Source organism: Anomaloglossus baeobatrachus, chromosome 8, assembly GCF_048569485.1.
Source record: "Anomaloglossus baeobatrachus isolate aAnoBae1 chromosome 8, aAnoBae1.hap1, whole genome shotgun sequence".
Lineage (NCBI taxonomy): Eukaryota > Metazoa > Chordata > Amphibia > Anura > Aromobatidae > Anomaloglossus > Anomaloglossus baeobatrachus.
This window is the reverse complement of record NC_134360.1, coordinates 200,722,588-200,745,474: the sequence shown is the minus strand read 5'-3', so window position 1 is coordinate 200,745,474 and position 22,887 is coordinate 200,722,588. Positions and strand designations below refer to the sequence as shown.

The window sequence follows — 22,887 nt, the reverse complement described above, 5'->3', positions numbered from 1 at the left end:
AACGAGCGCAAAAGCGTCATTATCGTATGATCGGTGTAGGGTCCGACATTTCCATAATTTCACAGCAGCGACGGTACGATGTAGTTCCTCGTTCCAGCAGGCAGCACACATCGCTGTGTGTGAAGCCGTAGGAGCGAGGAACATCACCTTACCTGCGTCCCAGCTGCAATGCGGAAGGAAGAAGGTGGGCAGGATGTTTAAGGTCCCGTTCATCTCCGCCCCTCCGCTCCTATTGGCCGCCTGCCGTGTGACGTTGCTGTGATGCCGCACGACCCGCCCCCTTAGGAAGGAGGCAGGTTGCCGGCCAGAGCGACATCGCAGGGCAGGTAAGTGCGTGTGAAGCTGCCGTAGCGATAATGTTCGCTACGGTAGTTATCACAAGATATCGCATGTGCGTCGGGGGCGGGGACTATCGCGCTCGGCATCGCAAGCATCGGCTAGTTGTCAATGCTTGCTGATTAATTTGAAGTTGTGGGAATACACAAAACATAGCTAAACTTGAACAACAAGTATAGGTGCAGGTAGATAACAACACTTTTTCAAGACGTTTTGACTCTCCAAGCTCTGTGAACTGTAGGGAAACAGCTTAGGAAAGGAAGGTTGAGAATAGGTTTACACAACTGCAACATGCGTGGGGGATGCAGGGACATCACATTACCTATGACAGTGCATGTAAGTGTTCTAAATCTATATTACCTGAGTGTGTTATGCTCCCTTTACATATGTGTGTAAAAAAAATATGATGTTGTTAGTCTTTTCCATCAGTGTGTCATCTTTGTTTTTCCAGTATGGATAAAGACTGAATGAAATTACAAAGATTCTTCTATTATTTGCAATGTTAAATACGTAGAGGACATGTACAGTAAAGGCCAAAAGTTTGGACACACCTTCTCATTCAAAGAGTTTTCTTTATTTTCATGACTCTGAACATTGTAGATTCACATTGAAGGCATTGATGAGCTTCAAGAGGCAGTCACCGGAAATGGTCTTCCAACAGTCTTGAAAGAGTTCCCAGAGATGCTTAGCACTTGTTGGCCCTTTTGCCTTCACTCTGCGGTCCAGCTCACCCCAAACCATCTCGATTGGGTTCAGGTCTGGTAACTGTGGAGGTCAGGTCATCTGGTGTAGCACTCCATCACTCTCCTTCTTAGTCAAATAGCCCTTATACAGCCTGGAAGTGTGTTTGGGGTCCTGTTGAAAAATAAATGATGGTCCAACTAAACGCAAACCAGATGGAATAGCATGCCGCTGCAAGATGCTGTTGCAGCCATGCTGGTTCAGTATGCCTTCAGTTTTGAATAAATCCCCAACAGTATCACTAGCAAAGCCTCCCCACACCATCACACCTCCTCATCCATGCTTCACGGTGGGAACCAGGCATGTAGAGTCCATCTGTTCACCTTTTCTGCGTTGCACAAAGACATGGTGGTTGGATCCAAAGATTTGAAATTTGGACTCATCAGACCAAAGCACAGATTTTCACTGGTCTAATGTCCATTCCTTGTGTTCTTCACCCCAAACAAGTCTCTTCTGCTTGTTTCCTGTCCTTAGTAGTGGTTTCCTAGTAGCTATTTTACCATGAAGGCCTGCTGCACAAAGTCTCCTCTTAACAGTTGTTTTATACATGTGTCTGCTGCTAGAACTCTGTGTGGCATTGACCCCGTCTCTAATTTGAGCTGCTGTTAACCTGCGATTTCTGAGGCTGGTGACTCAGATAAACTTATCCTCCACAGCAGAGGTGACTCTTGGTCTTCCTTTCCTGGGGTGGTCCTCATGTGAGACAGTTTCTTTGTAGAGTTTGATGGTTTTTCCCACTACACTTGGGGACCCTTTCAAGGTTTCCCAATTTTTTGGACTGACTGAACTTCATTTGTTAAAGTAATGATGGCCACTCATTTTTCTTTATTTAGCTGCTTTTTTCTTGCCATAATATAAATTCTAACAGTCTATTCAGTAGGATTATCAGCTGTGTATCCACCAGACTTCTGCACAACACAACTGATGGTCCTCACCCCATTTATAAGTCAAGAAATCCCACTTATTAAATCTGACAGGGCACACCTGTGAAGTGAGAACAATTTACAGTGACTACCTCTTGAAGCTCATCAAGAGAATGCCAAGAGTGTAATCAAAGCAAAAGGTGGCTACTTTGAAGAACCTAGAATATAAGACATATTTTCAGTTGTTTCCCACTTTTTTGTTAAGTATTTCATTCCACATGTGTTAATTCATAGTTTTGATGCCTTCAATTTGAATCTACAATTTTCAGAGTCATGAAAATAACGAAAACTCTTTGAATGAGAAGGTGTGTCCAAACTTTTGGTCTGTACTGTATGTTATGTTTTTCATGGACCCAAAGCCTTGTATTGGCCCTTGTCATCCATGCTGCTTAAAAAAAACTGGACAAATCTCCATGTGGTTTACACGGACATGTGAAGATCACCATAGGTCACAATAGGTCACCATAGGTCAAAAGATTACCATCCACATGTACCGGAAACACGTACATGTGAAGAGGACCTGAGACTGATTGCTCTACTTATTCTTATCCATATTCTTATTATTAGCACAGTTTGCACACAGATCCATTTGGTGACATATAGCAGCACCTGTTTTTAACCCTTAAGGACCAGGAGATTTTTTTGTTTTTGTGCTTTAAATCTGTCTTCACCTTATTCCAAGAGCCACAGCTTTTTTATTTTTCCTTCTGTATAGCAGTGTGAGGTTTTGTTTTTTGCAGAATGAGTTGTACTTTTGAATTATTTCATTCTTTTAATCATTTGATGTAATGGTAGATGGGGAAAAAAATCCAAGTGTGGCAAAATAGCAAGAATAGAGAAATTCTGCAATTGTTTTTTAGTCTTTGTTTTATGTATAGTGTCCATTTTGCCATAAACTGACCTGGCAGTATAATTATCCATATGCGTATGATTATGTGGATACCAAACATGCGCACTTGTTGTTTTAATTACCGGTAAGTGGTAAAAATAAATTCTGAAATTTTGAAAAAAAATCTTGCTTTTTTCACGACTTTCCTAGCGCCATAACATTTTCAATATTTGAGATCTAAGGATATATGAGGTCTTGATTTTTATTCCCCAATCTGATGTTTTTATTGATATTATTTTTGGGTATATATGATGTTTTGGTCGCCTGTTATTACATTTTTTTCTATTGTTGCAGTGGCCAAAAACTATAATTCTGGCGTGCTGATGTTTTTTTATTCCGCTGTTTTCTGATCGAATTAATTTATTTGTTTTATTTTTTTTAATTTATTTTGATAGATTAGACTTTAACTAATGCTGTAATACCAAATATGTGCACTTTTTTAATTTTTAATGTGGTAAAAGAGGGTGATTTGAATTTTTATATTTTAATTTCTTCATATTTTTTAAAACATTTTTTTCTACTTTGCACTGCATTTAATAGTTCTCTTAAGGGACTTGAACTTGCAATAATCTAATCACTTGTATGTACATCAATGCCACAGCATTGCGGTTTATTGAAGAAATTACAGTCTCCTATGAACATCGGCCATGGGCTGGTTTTCATAGGAGTACTGAGATAACAGACACAGAGGTCAACAACCGACCCCTGACTGCCGTGACAACTCATCAGCATCCGGCGATCGTGTTGCATGAGTGATGATGAGGGGTCAGAAGAGCGCAACCCCCTGCTGGTGCACGTTAAATGCTGCTGCGTTTACCAGGTTAACAGCTTCAGGCAGAGTGCTGCTTCACTTGCGGCTGTTAGAGGCAGACTGAATCATTCAAGCCCACGTCGAAGGCAAGGAGATGACTCATGATGTACTCTCATAGCAAGTCATGGGCAGTGATGGACGAACCTGCAGATATCCAGAATTGGCAAGTCGAAGCCGATTTTTTTGAAACACTGGTTTGGGCCCAGATTTAATTCTGGATATCTGGCTGGAAACTGATCCCAATATAAGTCTATGGGGACCCAACTCATGAGCATTAAATGGTAGTAGAAAGGACTAGTGACATTAAAGAAGGCATGTTATACTTACCGAGTCTCCTGCATGGCGGTAACATTACTTCTGGGGCCGCTCATTAACCTCATGCATATGCACTGCTTCCCCCACCCACTGGCAGTCCCAGTGTCTGTGATTGGTTGCAGTCAGAGCGCGCCCCACCATGTATGACAGCGTGTCTGACTGCTTGCAATCGCACACTCTGTGTGTCCCTATAGTGGTGTAAAAATAAATAAAAAAAATTGGCGCAGGGTCCCCCCATATTATGATACCCAGCACAGATGAATCATATGGCTACAGCCTGCAGCACCTAGCCATGTGCTTATCTTGGCTGTGTATCAAAATAAGAGGGACCCATGTGGCTTTTTTAAAATGATTTTGAAAAATAATTTAAAAAAACGACATGCGGTTCCCCACATTTTGATACCCAGTCATGATAAAGTTGACAGCTGGGGGCTGGTATTCTCAGGCTGGGGAGACCAATAGTTAGTGCCCCCCACCCAACCTACAAATAGCAGCCTAAAAATTTGCATCTCTTGGCCCAAAAATGCAAAAAAAACAGTTCTGACGCCATTTTGGTGCAGTTTTCTGCCAGGAGGTGCAAATTTGGTGCTGAAATCTGTTGCAGACATTTCAGCACCAAATTTGCACCTCCTGACAGAAAACCACATTGAAACGGCATTAAAACCGGAGGGGGGGGTTTCTTCATTTTTGGGCCAAGAGATGCAAATTTGGTGATGACATTTTTAAACTATATTCATGCACCCAATCTACAACTCCTGGCAAAAAAAGTATCAAAACAGCATGTGTTATGATGCTATAGTGATGCGTTCTTTTGCCAAGAGATGTCGATTGGTTGCGGCAATATGCTGTTGAAATTTCAGCAACAAATCTACATCTTTTGGAAAAAAAAGTGAAAGTGGCTTCTGCCAGGAGACGCAGGTCTGTGAACTCAGTGACTTCACCTGAGTTGAGGTCACTGATTTTACTGAGGTCACCTGATGTCAGGTTCACAGGTGAAGGACCGTGGGAACCTCCAACTGTGACCGCAAATAACCTGAGTGAGGTCACTGCTCATATCTGCTGCTCATTTTCTGCCTGAAGCTCACAGTGGGCAGTCATGTTCCATGGCCGCTCGCTGTTACTTCAGATGTAGTAGAGCTGGAATTATCATGGGACCTTATGCGGATTACTTCGGACCTGGATGTTTTGAGGGTTAATAAATTGGTGACGGTGGGTGTTTTTTGTATTTCATTTCAAAAAAATGTTTTTTGTTGTGTTTTGTTTCTGTTTATTTCTTCAAATTGTCCCTCCAGTCAGGAAGGAGAAAAACCCTAGCACCACATATTGGAAGTAGTAATTCTAAAAGTTAAAAGTGGCTTTTTAAACAAGCCTTTTCATAAGACTTAGGAGTTATACCAGATCAGAATCCGAATTGTCAGTGCAAAGTGTGGGTATCTGATCTGGCTTATGAGAAGCTATGTATCAGTGCAAAGGGTGGGTATCTGATCTCGCTTATGAGAAGCTATGTTTATTTCTTTTCACTTACACCACCCACTGACCTCCGGGAATGTTTTGCTTTTGGCCTATAGCAAAACATTTCTGGAGGTGTGCAGGCGGTGTTATTTTTTTTATATAATTCTCCGTGAACTACGCATCTTAGTGCGCTAATTTTAGTAGAATAAACAGTACACACCGCTCGTGCAATGTAAGGCAACACTCAGACATGAGCACAGCGCGATACTCACTTGGTTGATTTTCATGTCCTTTTCCGAGCCCGAGCCCCGAGCCTAAGGTTCACTCATCTCTGTGACCCAACCAAATATTGTTTTCTTTTGGGGCGGGAGTGGAGCACTCAACTAAAACCTCTGCTATTGTGCCACATGATTTCTAGTTACACCCCTGTCTTGGACTGATCTACACTGATGCCTGAATGCACCCTTAGATGCTTAGATGTAGAGACAGTGCAGTAAAAAAGAGCATACCACAACTATGGCAGCTGCTATGGAAAATTAAAAATAAATAACCATTTAATAAAGAAATAACCAAATTGGGAAGGATTTATCAAAACTGGTGCAAAAAAAGTAAAATCTGATTGGTTGCAATAGACTACCTGTGCTTTACTTTATTGTGCCACACTATTTAAAAAAAAAGTATATTTATATCTTAATTATTGAAACAAAAAAAAATACATTATTGTACATTTTCTTAAATATAATTGTTTTAGCAAAGTAAGTTTAGATTATATACAGTGAGTTTCTGGTGTGTATGCAACAATGGGAATATACCTTATGTTAGCATCTTTTAATTATATGAATAATATAGAGTAATATGTCTTACTGCAGGGTGGTGCCGCATTTCACGCTGCCCTTGATGCTTTAATCAAATGCTTACACTTTATCAAGCATTTAGCAAGGCCAAGTAAGACACCTTGGGGGAGATATTATATCAAGCAATTATGGAAATAAGTAATAATGACCTGGTTAAATATTCACTGTATACATTGCATGTCACATTAAACCCTAAGAAAATCAACGCTCATTGCCTCGTTATAAGCTCCAGAGGTATGTATTAAGCTTCAGCGCTGTGCAACAACCTACGGAAAGCTGTAATTATAATCATGAAATATTTATCTCCTACTGGTGGGAGTGTTAAGGATTTTGGCATGCGTTTAGCAAGATTTAAGTTATCATAGAGGTCACAAATGTGTGGATATGTCTGATACATGTACAAAAGTCATCACAAGGGCTATATATTTTTACAATATGGTAGAGAGGTAATGTTGGATTTTTAATGGGGAGGGTTGTTGAATGCTTTGGACGTCTCAACCAAGGCAGGAAAATGTCCCTCAATTTACGAGTTTGCCAATTAGCTACATAAATTACAACATACATCTTAGACCTCTTTCATGTGTCCATGAAAAGCACAAACTTTTTCACTGATGTTTTAAAGGTGCGTATGACCCTCCATGTGCCGTGATTTTGGCACACGTGTGTTCTCCGTGTGCTATATGTGATAGCATATGGAGATCAGGAACTTTATACTCACCTTTCCCCACCACTGCTGTCCGTGGTGCTTAGGTCTCCGACCCTGCAGTTACACGTGCTTCCAGGTCCGCGGTGCAGTGATTATGCAATGAACATAATGAGTGGGCCCTGAAGCAAGTGACAGCAGCACCGAAGACAGCAGTGCTGGAGACAGGTGAGTATAGAAAATCATTTTATTTCACAGACAGTATGTTTTCTCCGGTATGTGTTACACTGATCCCATCACTTTGTGGTCTATGTGACATCAGTGCTGCCGGAGAAAAACGGACTGATCTCCATGCGGAACACATGGACACGCATGAGTGCTGCATGGACACACGGTCAGTGAGAAATCACTGATGTGTGCACATACCCATTGATTTTAATCTATCTATGTATGTCCTTGATTCCAGTACATATAAAAATGGCGACAAACGTACCGGAATCATTGACATGTGAAGGAGGCGTTACATGGGTTGCTTTAATACTCCAGGTGGTCTAGATTGATTTAGTTGTTGATACCTAATCCTCATGATGGCAAGATATAAAGAAGAAATATTGATAAAATGGTAGTTATGGGTTGATGGAAATGATGACTGAATTTGGCAAATATCTAAGTTATTAGATGTGAATTGAATGTTCAATATTGTGGTATCTTTTAGGCATGGCTTAATTAGCATAATAAACATTAGGTACACCATGTAGCTCCCTCTGTGCCGAAAAAGCTGAAAAATCAAATGTGTGGTACTGAAGTATAGAAAACTCTGGAAGGAACCACCGTAGACAAGCGCGGCAGCAAGGGAAACATTTTTTGCTTTTACCCTTTCCTAGACATCTACATATTAGCAGCGTCACCCAGTGCATTTTGCTTATTTCCTTAATTCACACAACAGGAATCATAAACAAAATTCAAATTCAAAAGAATTCAATTTTTTGAAAAATTTGATTTGCATCAATCCAATTCGCTCATTTCTAGTTGATAACTAATATTTTTAGAGGTCTATCATAATTTATTTTATAATTATTATTATTATTAGTGATGCAGGGGTCTTGGACAATAAAACTGTACGTATAATTTTGTTTCATATAATAAAAAAGTCTAAGCTAATTTTTCTTAAAGAGAACCTGTCATGTGAAAAAAATGCTAATAACCTGCAGAAATGGGGTTGATATGGGGTTAGTCTGTGAGTTAATAGCATTTAAAATCTGCCCACTACCTGCACATTAAACTCCACTGTTGAGTGGAAAAATCCTTTATTCCTCCCGGCAGCATTCGGGTTTTAATCATCAGGGTGGTGTGGCACAGGTTCAGTCACTGCTCGGTTATAGAGAGCAGCGGTTGTAACCACACTCCCCCCATTGACTGATAGCTGATTCTAATGCTGAGTAAAGGGTGCTTTACACGCTGCGATATCGCTAGCGATTGCTAGCGATGTCGCGAGCAATAGCACCCGCTCCCGTTGTTTGTGCGATATGTGGTGATCGATGCTGTAGCGAACAATATCGCTACGGCAGCGTCACATGCACATACCTGTTCAGCGACGTCGCTGTTGCTGCTGAACAATCCCTTCTTCAAGGGGGAGGTGTGTTTGGCGTCACAGCGGCGTCACAAAACAGGTGCCCAATAGAGGAGGAGGGGAGGGGATGAGCGGCCGGAACATGCCGCCCACCTCCTTCCTTCCTCCTTTCCGGTGGACGCAGGCAGGATGCTGTTCATCGTTCCTGCGGTGTCACACATAGCGATGTGGGGTGCTGCAGGAACGACGAACAACCAGCGACACGCACCACCAACAAAATTATGAAAAGGAGCGATGTGTCAACGATAAACGATTTTTGATGTTTTTGCGATCGTTGATCATCGCTCCTTTTAGTCACACACAATGATATCGCTAACGGCGCCGGATGTGCGTCACGAACACCGTGACCCTGACGATACATCGTTAGCGATATCGTTGTGTGTAAAGTATCCTTTACTGTTATTCAGTGCGGGAAGGCCCGGTTACAGTTGCTGCACTCCATACACAGAACAGTGACTGAAATCATGCCACTCCCATGACTAAAACCTTCATTTCCTCCTGCCATTGGAGTTCAATATGCAGGTGCCAGGCAGGTTCCAAGATGCTCTGCACATCGGAACCATGACACTTGTATTGAGATGTGATCTCCCACTTGCTCCATGAAACACTGAAACTGCCGATAGATCACAAACTGTCAGTGACAGACAGAGGCGAATATGGAAAAAGATGAAGACAGGGGGCAGGGGACTTACATATAAAGCATCACTCTAGCAGTGAAGTAAACAAATGCTGGAGTGGTGCTTTAACTCAATGATAAATTCTAATCCTGGTGGTGCATTTTTGATAGCCTTTGTCAAACCAAATTAACATTTTTGTACAACAAGACAGGTTATCGAAAGCTTAACATTATTTTAGGAGTTTGTTTTATTTAAAGACTGAAGATCTTTTTGTCTTCTAATGATGGACATCATAATAAGTTGGATTTCCATTGCATCGATCTTAATGACCTACAGTTAGGTCCAGAAATATTTGGACAGTGACACAATTTTCGCGAGTTGGGCTCTGCATGCCACCACATTGGATTTGAAATGAAACCTCTACAACAGAATTCAAGTGCAGATTGTAACATTTAATTTGAAGGTTTGAATAAAATATCTGATAGAAATTGTAGGAATTGTACACATTTCTTTACAAACACTCCACATTTTAGGAGGTCAAAAGTAATTGGCCAAATAAACCAAACCCAAACAAAATACTTTTATTTTCAATATTTTGTTGCGAATCCTTTGGAGGCAATCACTGCCTTCAGTCTGGAACCCATGGACATCACCAAACGCTGGGTTTCCTCCTTCTTAATGCTTTGCCAGGCCTTTACAGCCGCAGCCTTCAGGTCTTGCTTGTTTGTGGGTCTTTCCGTCTTAAGTCTGGATTTGAGCAAGTGAAATGCATGCTCAATTGGGTTAAGATCTGGTGATTGACTTGACCAGAATCTTGCAGAATGTTCCACTTTTTTGCACTCATGAACTCCTGGGTAGCTTTGACTGTATGCTTGGGGTCATTGTCCATCTGTACTATGAAGCGCCGTCCGATCAACTTTGCGGCATTTGGCTGAATCTGGGCTGAAAGTATATCCCGGTACACTTCAGAATTCATCCGGCTACTCTTGTCTGTTGTTATGTCATCAATAAACACAAGTGACCCAGTGCCATTGAAAGCCATGCATGCCCATGCCATCACGTTGCCTCCACCATGTTTTACAGAGGATGTGGTGTGCCTTGGATCATGTGCCATTCTCTTTCTTCTCCAAACTTTTTTCTTCCCATCATTCTGGTACAGGTTGATCTTTGTCTCATCTGTCCATAGAATACTTTTCCAGAACTGAGCTGGCTTCATGAGGTGTTTTTCAGCGAATTTAACTCTGGCCTGTCTATTTTTGGAATTGATGAATGGTTTGCATCTAGATGTGAACCCTTTGTATTTACTTTCATGGAGTCTTCTCTTTACTGTTGACTTAGAGACAGATACACCTACTTCACTGAGAGTGTTCTGGACTTCAGTTGATGTTGTGAACGGGTTCTTCTTCACCAAAGAAAGTATGCGGCGATCATCCACCACTGTTGTCATCCATGGACGCCCAGGCCTTTTTGAGTTCCCAAGCTCACCAGTCAATTCCTTTTTTCTCAGAATGTACCCGACTGTTGATTTTGCTACTCCAAGCATGTCTGCTATCTCTCTGATGGATTTTTTCTTTTTTTTCAGCCTCAGGATGTTCTGCTTCACTTCAATTGAGAGTTCTTTAGACCGCATGTTTTCTGGTCACAGCAACAGCTTCCAAATGCAAAACCACACACCTGTAATCAACCCCAGACCTTTTAACTACTTCATTGATTACAGGTTAATGAGGGAGACGCCTTCAGAGTTAATTGCAGCCCTTAGAGTCCCTTGTCCAATTACTTTTGGTCCCTTGAAAAAGAGGAGGCTATGCATTACAGAGCTATGATTCCTAAACCCTTTCTCCGATTTGGATGTGAAAACTCTCATATTGCAGCTGGGAGTGTGCACTTTCAGGCCATATCATATATATAATTGTATTTCTGAACATGTTTTTGTAAACAGCTAAAATAACAAAACTTGTGTCACTGTCCAAATATTTCTGGACCTAACTGTATCTCTATGATACGTTATCAATATTAGATTGGTGGAGGACAAACAACCGGCAGTTCACCGATCATCTGTTCTCACCACCTGTAGTGGCCGGATGTAAACTATGATCTCATCCTTTTTAAAGAAATACTGAACCCATGTAAGTGGTTTTTAATGGTTAAAAAGTATTCTTCCAAAACAGGTCCACAGGCTCTGCGTGGTATGAGAGCTCTGCCCTGAAAACCATCTAGTTAAGCTGTAATTTTAGACATAGCCCATGGACAGATGGGGCGCTGTTTATAAAAATAGGATACATTTTGTTTATCTTGCAAAAAAAACCCCATTGAATATGTTAACACAATGCATTGTTTCTCCCCAGTTTCATAATTTTTACAAGTTGTTTTCTAAATTGTTTAGAATAGAAAAAAAAAAGAATATATCATACCTGGAGTAGTGAAGCTCCACTATGAAGAAACTGCAATCCACTCTCGGCTGAATCAATTCCACCAGTTGCTAAAATAGGAAATCCTGGGATGGCACGGGCAATAGCAGAAACTGCCCTGAGAGCAATTGGTCTGATGGCATTGCCTAGAACAGAAAATAAACCTTTACGTTATGACATAAGAATATTCTTGTGTCCATATTACTTGTAGTTGTCGCACCATTTCTTTACTCTGCTCCACAGGGGAATAGTTGGGGTTGGAGCTAGTGTTTCATGTGGCCTTGGTTTTAGGTGCCAATGGGTCGAAAAGAAACCACCCTAACTGAGCCGTAGTATTTAAAGGGAATCTGTCACCAGGTTTTTCCGTAAGCTGCGGCCACCGTAAGTGAGCTCTTATGTAAAGCATTCCAGAATACTGAATATAGGAGCCCAGTCCGTGCTGTAGAACATAAAAACACTTTTATAATACTCAGCTCGGGGGCGTTCTGGTCCGATGGGTATCGATATTCTCTGGTTCAACGCCTCCTCTCTGCGACGATTTCTGTCCTCCCTTTTCTGACGCCCATATGCATGACATGTTCTACGTTATCCACAGTAGATAGCATTGAGGTCCTGCGCAGGTGCACTTTGATCTGCCCTGATCAGCGCAGATCAAAGTATTGTAGTGAGTGCGCATGCGCAGGCGGTCTTTAACCTTTCCTCCTGCCTGCGCTTTACAGTACTTTGATCTGCCGCCAGCAGTGGAGATTAAAGTGCGCCTGTGCAGGAGCGCCATCCCAGCCAAGGCTGGAAGACGTAGGATGCATCATCCATACTGGACTGGATAGAAGGAGGATGGAGATTGTAGCAGAGAGAAGGCGTCGGACTGGAGAGGAGCAACACCCATCAGACCAGACCCCCAGGTGAGTATTATAAAAGTGTTTTTTATGCTCTGCACAGCGGCCTGGGTTCTTATATACAGTATCCTGGAATGCTGTATATAAGAGCTCAGTGATGATGGCCGCAGCTTCTAGTCACCAAATATGGTGACAGGTTCCCTTTAATAAAAGGGTAAGGTTAGAAAACCAAACCATATTAGCAATGTGTCAGCATACATTTTTTTTATGGTTTTTTAACCATGATGGAAGCCAGCCTGTACAGAGGTTTTTTAAAAATGCCAGAAGGTAGGGGATACAGACTGAAAGTCACAATTTATCTTCTCATAAGTGGTCTATTTGGGCCCACCCACAAATTTCATGAAGGGCGCCAATCTCTTATCATACATTTTTCAATATGTTGGCAAAACCCTTGTCAGACTGCAATACTCAGCACAACCACTGGGTGACCACACCCACAGTCACGTATAGCATCAAAACTCCCATCAAGCTATCGTGAAATGATGTTTTCAAGTTATCTTGTGCTTTTCATCTGTGACCACGTTAGATCCAAAGCAAAGACACATATCTAGGTCTTAGGGTAGTTTCACATTTGCGTTGTTTTGACGGAAACGGGACCCGTCACAAATGCAGTAAAGTTCATTTATTTACAGTGGAAGCGCGATATCATGCGTATGAAACACACAACCGCATGGTGTCGCGCTTCCACTGTAAATAAAGGAACTTACTGCATTTGTGACGGGTCCTGTTTCCGTCAAAACAACGCAAATGTGAAACTACCCTTATTGTTGTGGAATAAGTCCCTATCAAAAAGCTTCTATGAACCTGTAAAAAATAAATGATTGAACAGTGGTTATTATCTAGGCAGATGTAAAAGAAAAAACAGTGCGTAAACATCAAACATCAAATTAATCAAATAAGCTTCTGATCATTTACAGCTATATAGATAAAAGCCTCATAGGTATAAGCCAATAGGAAGTGGTATATTTTTAGCTAGCTACAGGCATGCTATTGTCTTATGCAATAAACCACTGGTTATTTAAGTGCTTCCCTACAGCTTTTGTTAATGACATTTTCTCCAAAAGAATATGGAGTGACAGATAAGAATTGTTAGAACCCTGCAGAAGATCATTATCTGTTCCACATGATACCAAGATATAGTATTCCCCATCTACAATCAATTGCTATCACGAACGTCCTAATAACCTAATCATATTCTCATGGTAAAATTCCAGGAACCTGGAATATTTCAAAATTCTACCTTTAAAAAAAAAGAAAGAAATGTAATAATAAAATCTATGTAAATAATTAAAGTAACTTTAAATAAATCTCTGTGCTAATTAAGATCCTAATATAGCACTGTAATGATGTGAGCTCCAGTCTTTCGATCCAGAGCTCAAGATGTTTTGCATTTACATAGAAAAGAAAAAAATAATAAAATCCTGTCTGTTAGCAGCCACCACTAGAGGGGGCTTAGGAGTTTAGCGTATACTGTTTACATATTAAAAATGTAAATAAAACAATATGGCATATATCTGCATGTTTCCACTTGTGGTAGGTCTGGAAAGCCTGAGTTTCATTATTTAGAAAGGTTGATTAATGGAAAAAAAGTTATTTGGTTGATACCCAAAAAATAATTAAAGGGAATCTGTCAGCAGGTTTTTACTATTTCATCTGACAGCAACATAACGTAGGCAAGGAGATTCTGAATCTAATGGTGCATCACATAGATTACTGGCTGCAGCCATTTCTCACACAATAAAATAATTAAGTTTTAGCATGTAGCTGAGCACGGGGAGCTGTTTTGTCCACACCAGGCTCTGAATAGAGGGTGTGCATAGACTGTCACGTGTCAATCACAGCAGGGGCGTGTTGGACTGCTCTACCTATGAGCTCTCTAGTCCTGCAATGTTAATCACAGAGTAATAAAGCCATTTGTTTAAGTAAATAATAGCACACACACACACACACACACACACACACAGACAAAAGAGGCATCATTGCTTTTGGTTTTTGAACCCCTACATCATGCTTTCCATGCTTTCCTCAGCTTACATAGCAAAAATGTGCTGACATATTTCCTTTAATACAACTTTACTTTTATATATTATTGTGAATATTGCCTGGTTTTATCCGCACCAAGCTCCATCTCACCAATCTGGCACTACCACTTCAGACTTTGTTCTGGCCCAGATCCCTCCACTTTTAGAGAAGAGAAGTCCATAAAGTAGAAAACCACGACATACACCATCCAAGATCTAGAAAGTACTTTTATTCCATATATAACGTGCAGGTAAAATAGTGGGAATGAGAGAGCCAGGTGCAGGCCCCCCAGAAACGATGGCCGTTTTGCACCTTGTGTGCTTCTACGGGTCCCATAGAAGCACACAAGGTGCGAAACGGCCGTCGTTCTTGGGGGGCCTGCACTCGGCTCTCTCCTTCTCAATATTTACCTGCACATTATATGGAATAAAAGCATATTCTGGATCTTGGATGGTGTATGCCCTGGTTTTCTACTTTATGGACTTCTGTTCTGGATATCTCCTCTCCTCGTCCACGTGCACCCATTACCATTTCTTCAAAAAGGAGGACTGAGGCTGTTCCAAGGTGTTCCTTGTAAGGTATTGCACGGTTCAGTGCAGAACCGCTTCTGTTTATTACAAATTCCCTCCACTTTTATGTGTTCATGATTAGTAGACCATTTAAACAATATAATATAATCGGTGGTCGAGTGTAGGAGCAATCTCTACTGATTATCAACCGACCCAACAAGAGCAACAATCGCCCAAAGAATGAGTAACACACTAGTTTTTCAGGTGAGATGATTTTATGCCAGCTTAAAATTATTCTTATCAGCAGCATAATGCCCCATGTCAACAAGAGATGTGCTGCCAATCAAATGATATTCTAGGCACGCAAAACAATCATATAGCAATTATTCTGTGCAATAACATTTTCAAAAGTCTGTTAAACAGTTAACCTACGATCAGTTTTTATAGCGCAATCAGTAGTCCTTTAGCAGCCTGAATTGGGTCTTCTGTAGGAGCCATTATACGATGTGTAGAGATGAGCCAACCTGAGGTTCAGTTTTCGAGCCGAACACCGTCTAAAAGAAAAAAAAAATTCGGCTGCTGTACGTGCAAAGTTCACTCGCGCGAGCAGCGCTATGCTCAGCTACGCTTAGTGCTTAAGCCTGCAGTTTTTAAAGTCAGGTCATGGTCTGGGATTAGAATACTGGGAGGAAACATCCTGGAAACAGGGAGTAAATTAAGACGTAGTCAGGTAACAGTTCAGGACAGAATACCAGGTAGATAGCGGAACAGAGGAAGGGATTCAAGACAAATAGGTAGTCACAGGAAGTCCAAGTCAAGCAGCAAAAATCAGAACAAACAAAGGAATGCTACCCAACAGCATCACTTGAGCAGAATGTTACGACTGGCAGAATTTTGAAAAAAACTTGTCAGCTAAGTAGCTGGGCTATCACTGGAAACATGGAACACCTGGACACATGTGGCCGCTAACATCAGCTGACCAGGACCAAATAATGAGGAGAAAACAAGTTCACTTGGGCACAAATCTTCAAGCACATTTCAAGTCTACAAAGCACATTCAGACACATTCTCAATTCCTGCTGTGTTGTTACCGATCTTACTAGTCCTGTGAGGCCCTGCATAACCCAGTCTAAAGCCCACTTTACACGTTGCAATTAGTTGTACAATCGCATTTGCGATGTGACACGCCCAGGTTGCATACGGGATCTTATGAGATTTCACGTTGGTCGTTCATTTGCTGTCACACGAGCGTTAGTAGTCTATGTTAAATTGGTCAATTTTGTGTGCGATCCTTTAGATCATGTGTTCTGTGACGTATGCATTGGGTACCTTTTTTTTTTTTTATTTATTGACTTGCCAAGCGTGTGTAATGTGTAGGGATGCGTTTTTACTATGTCATCTGCCATTCAGCTCTGCTACATGGCCGCTAACAGCAGACACAGACAGCCATGTAGCAGAGCTGAATGGCAGATGACAGCAGACACAGACAGAGCCGCACTGTCAGAATGAACTCGGGTGAACTTCACCCGACTTCACGGTCATGCTGCGGCTCTGTCTGTGTCGCGCCCTGATTAGCGGTCACCAGTGAAGGACTCACCGGTGACCGCTAATCTCCTAAGTTACTGAAGTTAGCAGCCCTCTCTCATACTCACCAATCCCCGATCCCCGGCACTGCACGGCGTTCACACTGCTCCGGCGGCTTTTACTGTTTTGAAAAAGCCGGCCGCCCATTAAACAATTTCGTATTCCCTGCTTTCCCCGCCCACTGGCACCTATGATTGGTTACAGTGAGACACGCCCCCACTCTGAGTGACAGGTGTCACACTGCACCCAATCACAGCAGCCGGTGGGCGTGTCTATACTGTGTAGTGAAATAAATAATTAAATAATTTAAAAAAACGGCGTGCGGTTCCCCCCAATTTTAAAACCAGCCAGATAAAGCCATACGGCTGAAGGCTGGTATTCTCAGGATGGGGAGCTCCATGTTATGGGGAGCCCCCCAGCCTAACAATATCAGCCAACAGCCACCCAGAATTGCCGCATACATTATATGCGACAGTTCTGGGACTGTACCCGGCTCTTCCCGATTTGCCCTCGTGCGTTGGCAAATCGGGGTAATAAGGAGTTATTGGCAGCCCATAGCTGCCAATAAGTCCTAGATTAATCATGTCAGGCATCTATGAGACACCCTCCATGATTAATCTGTAAATTACAGTAAATAAAACACACACACCCGAAAAAATCCTTTATTATAAATAAAAAACACAAACATATACCCTGGTTCACCACTTTAATCAGCCCCAAAAAGCCCTCCATGTCCGGCGTAATCCAGGATGCTCCAGCGTCGCTTCCAGCGCTGCTGCATGGAGGTGACCGGAGCTGCAGCAGACACAGCCGCTCCGGTCACCTCCACGCAGGTAATGAAGACAGCCGCGCGATCAGCTGCTGTCACTGAGGTTACCCGCTGTCACGGGATCCAGCGGTGGCCGCGGGTAACCTCAGTGACAGCGCAGCTGATCGCGCTACTCACCTCAGTTGCTGCGTGGAGGTGATAGGAGCGGCGGTGAGTAGCGCGATCAGCTGAGCTGTCACTGAGGTTACCTGCACACGCAGATACCTCACAAACGATGTCGGATGTGCGTCACTTACAACTTGACCCCAACGACGGATTGTGAGATATATTGAAGCGTGTGTAGCGGGCTTAACACTCCAGTCCACTTTGTGACCATCACTTCCTTTTCTGCAGCTCCACATCTTTTCCCCTCGTACAGGAAAAGGTAAGGGGGTTTTGTCACCTTGGCCAGACTACAGCCTTGAATTTCTAGATACTCCACCATCCTCAATTTTTCTCCTCTTAGATGAGGGGGTATGTCACAATGACTTTGGGGTAGCAGGGAACTGAGGCTCCTAAGCTATCCTAAGCTAAGTTGTCCATGAAGCTAGGAGACCCCATGCTATCCCTATTCTCAGGGATGCTCCTAATCATGGAGAAACCAGAGTCTCCTTCCTGGCTCTGCTTCTGACTAGTCCTGATCTAATTCCCTCTCCTCCTCCCCAGGGAGGTATGGTACAGGAATGTGTTGAAACCACAAAAAAGACAGGAAAATGGAAAACTAAAACTCTATCACACACCATTCATACACACAGGATAAGGCAATAAGAGATTCAAGAAGAAAACAAGAGCAGGAAGGAAGTATAAAACAGCAGTACACACCAGAACCACACCAAGCAAAAAGCACCTCTAAGCACAACTTTCACCAGAGAGAGTCTGAGAGAACACACCTCATAGGCTAACACAGAATAAACTATACATGGAATGGGTAGAAGGATTCCAACAGCATAAACAGGAGGGGAGCAGGTGCCCACAGCATGTGATTAAAGGAGCAAGGAGACTAGCAGAGATTAACTCTTGCTAGCCTGCCTATGAATCAGCACACAGTAGATTGATAGCCGAGACAGCCTGTGTTGATCCCAGACACCAGAGAAACTATTGGATAGAGTGACAGAATATGCAAGCTGGATAAAGTCCATTGTCGCTCTGACAGCCGGCAAAGTTGGGGCAAAACTCCCTGTGAAAGAGTAAGGAGTTAGTCATCAGTGTCAGACTAAAAGCTCTCAGATGCTTGGGAAAAACCTACCAGAGACATCTGACTTAAATCATGCACCATTCCATCTCTACCTATTACCTTTGAGGCTTGTGGCTTTCTCACTGAAGTCCTGTCCTTCAGACCCTTCTGCCTGGGTCCACTCCATTAGAAGATCAGTTTGTAGCCTCAGAGTTCTTTTGTGCTTTGTGTCCTCGTACACTCTCCAGGATGACGCTATCCCAATACGGTCTCCTCTTTCCTTTTACTGCCACAAGTCACCCACTGCATGTGGCCTTAACAACCTTCAGACTGTACATTTGCTTTTGTCACACACTGGGTCTTCACTCGCTTTCTAGAAGGAACTTTCTTTTTCCCTATCAACTAACCCCTCCCATTATGCGCTAGTCCCAACACTTAACTTTCTCTTACCATATTGTCTGTTAACTACGTATACCAGTGCTATGCATTATACATGAAACATTATGAAAAAGGAACACATCAGAATTTCTACAAAAGATGCATTACACAATTTACATTACCCTACATGACACTACAATAACGCGATTGGTGTCTTCAAAGGAAGGATTAGATCAGTTACCAGTCCACCCCCTTACAGTTCTCCCTACATAATACACTGGAATATATGTCTTTAATTTACCATTAGAGTCTCTATTGTTCTTCCCAGATTTGCTCATCTTTATGAAAAAATAAAAGGGTCAAAATCAAACCCTTTCGAAGGGATGTAATCACAGTCTGACCGCTGTTTATTGATCACATCTCATATCAGCACCACCTCCTTATCACCATTTAGGATATTGAGAGAGGGAATCAATAAGAACACACTGGATTCATGCAAATATCGAATAAAGACAGTAACATCCATCATTGTTCAACACAAATGTGTAGAAATAGCTACAATACAAATGATCGGAGTGATGCAGCATCTGGTGTATAAAGATGATATCTCAGGATTATAAATAGATCTACAGCTAATAAGGATTTTACGTTGCGTGATATATTCATCTCTCGCCTGCAGGTGGCTTCCACAAACTACGCGAGTAACGAAGCAGCTTGCTAACAGTATTCTCCCACTGTCATTTAGAGATAATTAGCAATTTATTGAGATAACCAATTTTGGTGGAAATAATTGTAATCAAATGCCCTGGACCAACTTTTATAAACTGTAATAAAAGTGTTAAGATAATCTCTGACATTTGCAAATGCCATTAATTCACCTTTTGGTTTGATAGTACAGTGGCATTATGTTTAAACAATTACAAGATAACTCCCCAGCTTAATGAAACAATGCAATATGCGGAGCCTTCAGAGTATAATAAAGTTTCATGATAATCTTTTAGGGACAGAACTAAACATGATGGTTTAAAGTATGAAATGCATCCCTATAGGGCTCAGGGTTAAATATATATATAAAAAGTATTTAAAACGTGTTTAAGTGTGTTTTTTGAAAGTTTTGAAAAACATCTTTTTATTAGGTTCTATTCATATGTGTGTCTGAAGCTGTGATAGGAGCCTTCATGGCAGAATCCATCATTTTACATGAAAAATAGTCATTTTGTTTCTGGTAAAATAATACCTTGATTGAAACCCAGCTGACTTTTTTAGTCAATGGATCTCTCAGACAATATGCAAAAAACTAAAATAAAAATAAAGACATAGCCAGCACTTCTATTGTATTGCATTAATATATACGTGTACGTATGTTCTACAGTATATAAACAGTACAGTCCAAACGTTTGGACACACCTTCTCATTCAAAGAGTTTTCTTTATTTTCATGACTCTGAACATTGTAGATTCACATTGAAGGCATTGATGAGCTTCAAGAGGTAGTCACCGGAAATGGTCTTCCAACAGTCTTAAAGGAGTTCCCAGAGATGCTAAGCACTTGTTGGCCCTTTTGCCTTCAGTCTGCGGTCCAGCTCACCCCAAACCATCTCGATTGGGTTCAAGTCTGGTGACTGTGGAGGACAGGTTATTTGGCGTAGCACCCCATCACTCTTCTTCTTAGTCAAATAGCCCTTACACAGCGTAGAGGTAGTTTGGGGTCATTGTTCTGTTGAAAAATAAATGAGGTCCAACTAAACGCAAACCGGATGGAAAAGCATGCCGCTGCAAGATGCTGTGGTAGCCATGCTGGTTCAATATGCCTTCGATTTTTAATAAATCCCCAACAGTGTCACCAGCAAAGCACCCCCACACCATCACACCTCCTCATCCATGCTTCACAGTGGGAATCAGGCATGTAGAGTCCATCTGTACACCTTTTCTGCATCGCACAAAGACACGGTGCTTGGATCCAAAGATCTCAAAAAATTGTAGATTCCCATTGAAGGCATCAAAACTATGAATTAATACATCTGGAATGAAATACTTAAAAAAGTGTGAAACAACTGAAAATATGTCTTATATTCTAGGTTCCTCAAAGTAGCCACCTTTTGCTTTGATTACTGATTTGCACACTCTTGGCATTCTCTTGATGAGCTTCAAGAGGTTGTCACCGGAAATGGTTTTCACTTCACAGGTGTGCCCTGTCAGGTTTAATAAGTGGGATTTCTTGCCTTACAAATGGGGTTGGGACCATCAGTTGTGTTGTTCAGAAGTCGGGTGGATACACAGCTGATAGTTCTACTGAATAACTGAATAGGATAACTGAAGTGAGCACTAATATATATATATGAGTGCAAGCCAAAAATACATACTATATATAAGAATAAGGCTGCACATCAAACTTAGATAATGGTATAATGCCTCAAGCATATGGAAAAATGTTGGAATATACAATGAAAAATGCTACTTGCTAATTTGAACATGTGAATAATGAATTGCATACCTGCTATGAATATTAGGAAAAAGGAGATATTTAGCAATCGCATTGATCAATGTAACTGAGCCCCAAAACCTCGTCAAGGTACATCTCTATATTGGGGTCCCTAGCTCTGTGACCCTAACTGTGTGTCATCTCATTGCAATTAAAAACTGCTATGGGTGGAGAGGGGTAACTAAGGACTTTCTTATATAGGAGATGGAAAAAACATGGCCGAAAGGGGCGGAGCTGTGTTCACATTCAGAAAAAAAACTACATATAACTGAATAGGATAACTGAAGTGAGCACTAATATATATATATGAGTGCAAGCCAAAAATACATACTATATATAAGAATAAGGCTGCACATCAAACTTAGATAATGGTATAATGCCTCAAGCATATGGAAAAATGTTGGAATATACAATGAAAAATGCTACTTGCTAATTTGAACATGTGAATAATGAATTGCATACCTGCTATGAATATTAGGAAAAAGGAGATATTTAGCAATCGCATTGATCAATGTAACTGAGCCCCAAAACCTCGTCAAGGTACATCTCTATATTGGGGTCCCTAGCTCTGTGACCCTAACTGTGTGTCATCTCATTGCAATTAAAAACTGCTATGGGTGGAGAGGGGTAACTAAGGACTTTCTTATATAGGAGATGGAAAAAACATGGCCGAAAGGGGCGGAGCTGTGTTCACATTCAGAAAAAAAACTACATATAACTGAATAGGATAACTGAAGTGAGCACTAATATATATATATGAGTGCAAGCCAAAAATACATACTATATATAAGAATAAGGCTGCACATCAAACTTAGATAATGGTATAATGCCTCAAGCATATGGAAAAATGTTGGAATATACAATGAAAAATGCTACTTGCTAATTTGAACATGTGAATAATGAATTGCATACCTGCTATGAATATTAGGAAAAAGGAGATATTTAGCAATCGCATTGATCAATGTAACTGAGCCCCAAAACCTCGTCAAGGTACATCTCTATATTGGGGTCCCTAGCTCTGTGACCCTAACTGTGTGTCATCTCATTGCAATTAAAAACTGCTATGGGTGGAGAGGGGTAACTAAGGACTTTCTTATATAGGAGATGGAAAAAACATGGCCGAAAGGGGCGGAGCTGTGTTCACATTCAGAAAAAAAACTACATATAACTGAATAGGATAACTGAAGTGAGCACTAATATATATATATGAGTGCAAGCCAAAAATACATACTATATATAAGAATAAGGCTGCACATCAAACTTAGATAATGGTATAATGCCTCAAGCATATGGAAAAATGTTGGAATATACAATGAAAAATGCTACTTGCTAATTTGAACATGTGAATAATGAATTGCATACCTGCTATGAATATTAGAAAAAAGGAGATATTTAGCAATCGCATTGATCAATGTA

General features: G+C 41.3%; 1 protein-coding gene across 2 annotated transcripts in view; it reads right to left on the bottom strand.

Annotated features, from left to right (window-relative positions):
- DPYD (dihydropyrimidine dehydrogenase) overlaps nucleotides 1-22,887 on the bottom strand; it is a 1,712,944-nt gene that overhangs the window by 271,372 nt on the left and 1,418,685 nt on the right. For both annotated transcript variants that reach the window (XM_075321045.1, XM_075321044.1), the window contains exon 19: nucleotides 11,623-11,765. In XM_075321045.1, the coding sequence (XP_075177160.1) occupies nucleotides 11,623-11,765 (143 nt within the window). The remainder of the gene's footprint in view (nucleotides 1-11,622; nucleotides 11,766-22,887) is intronic.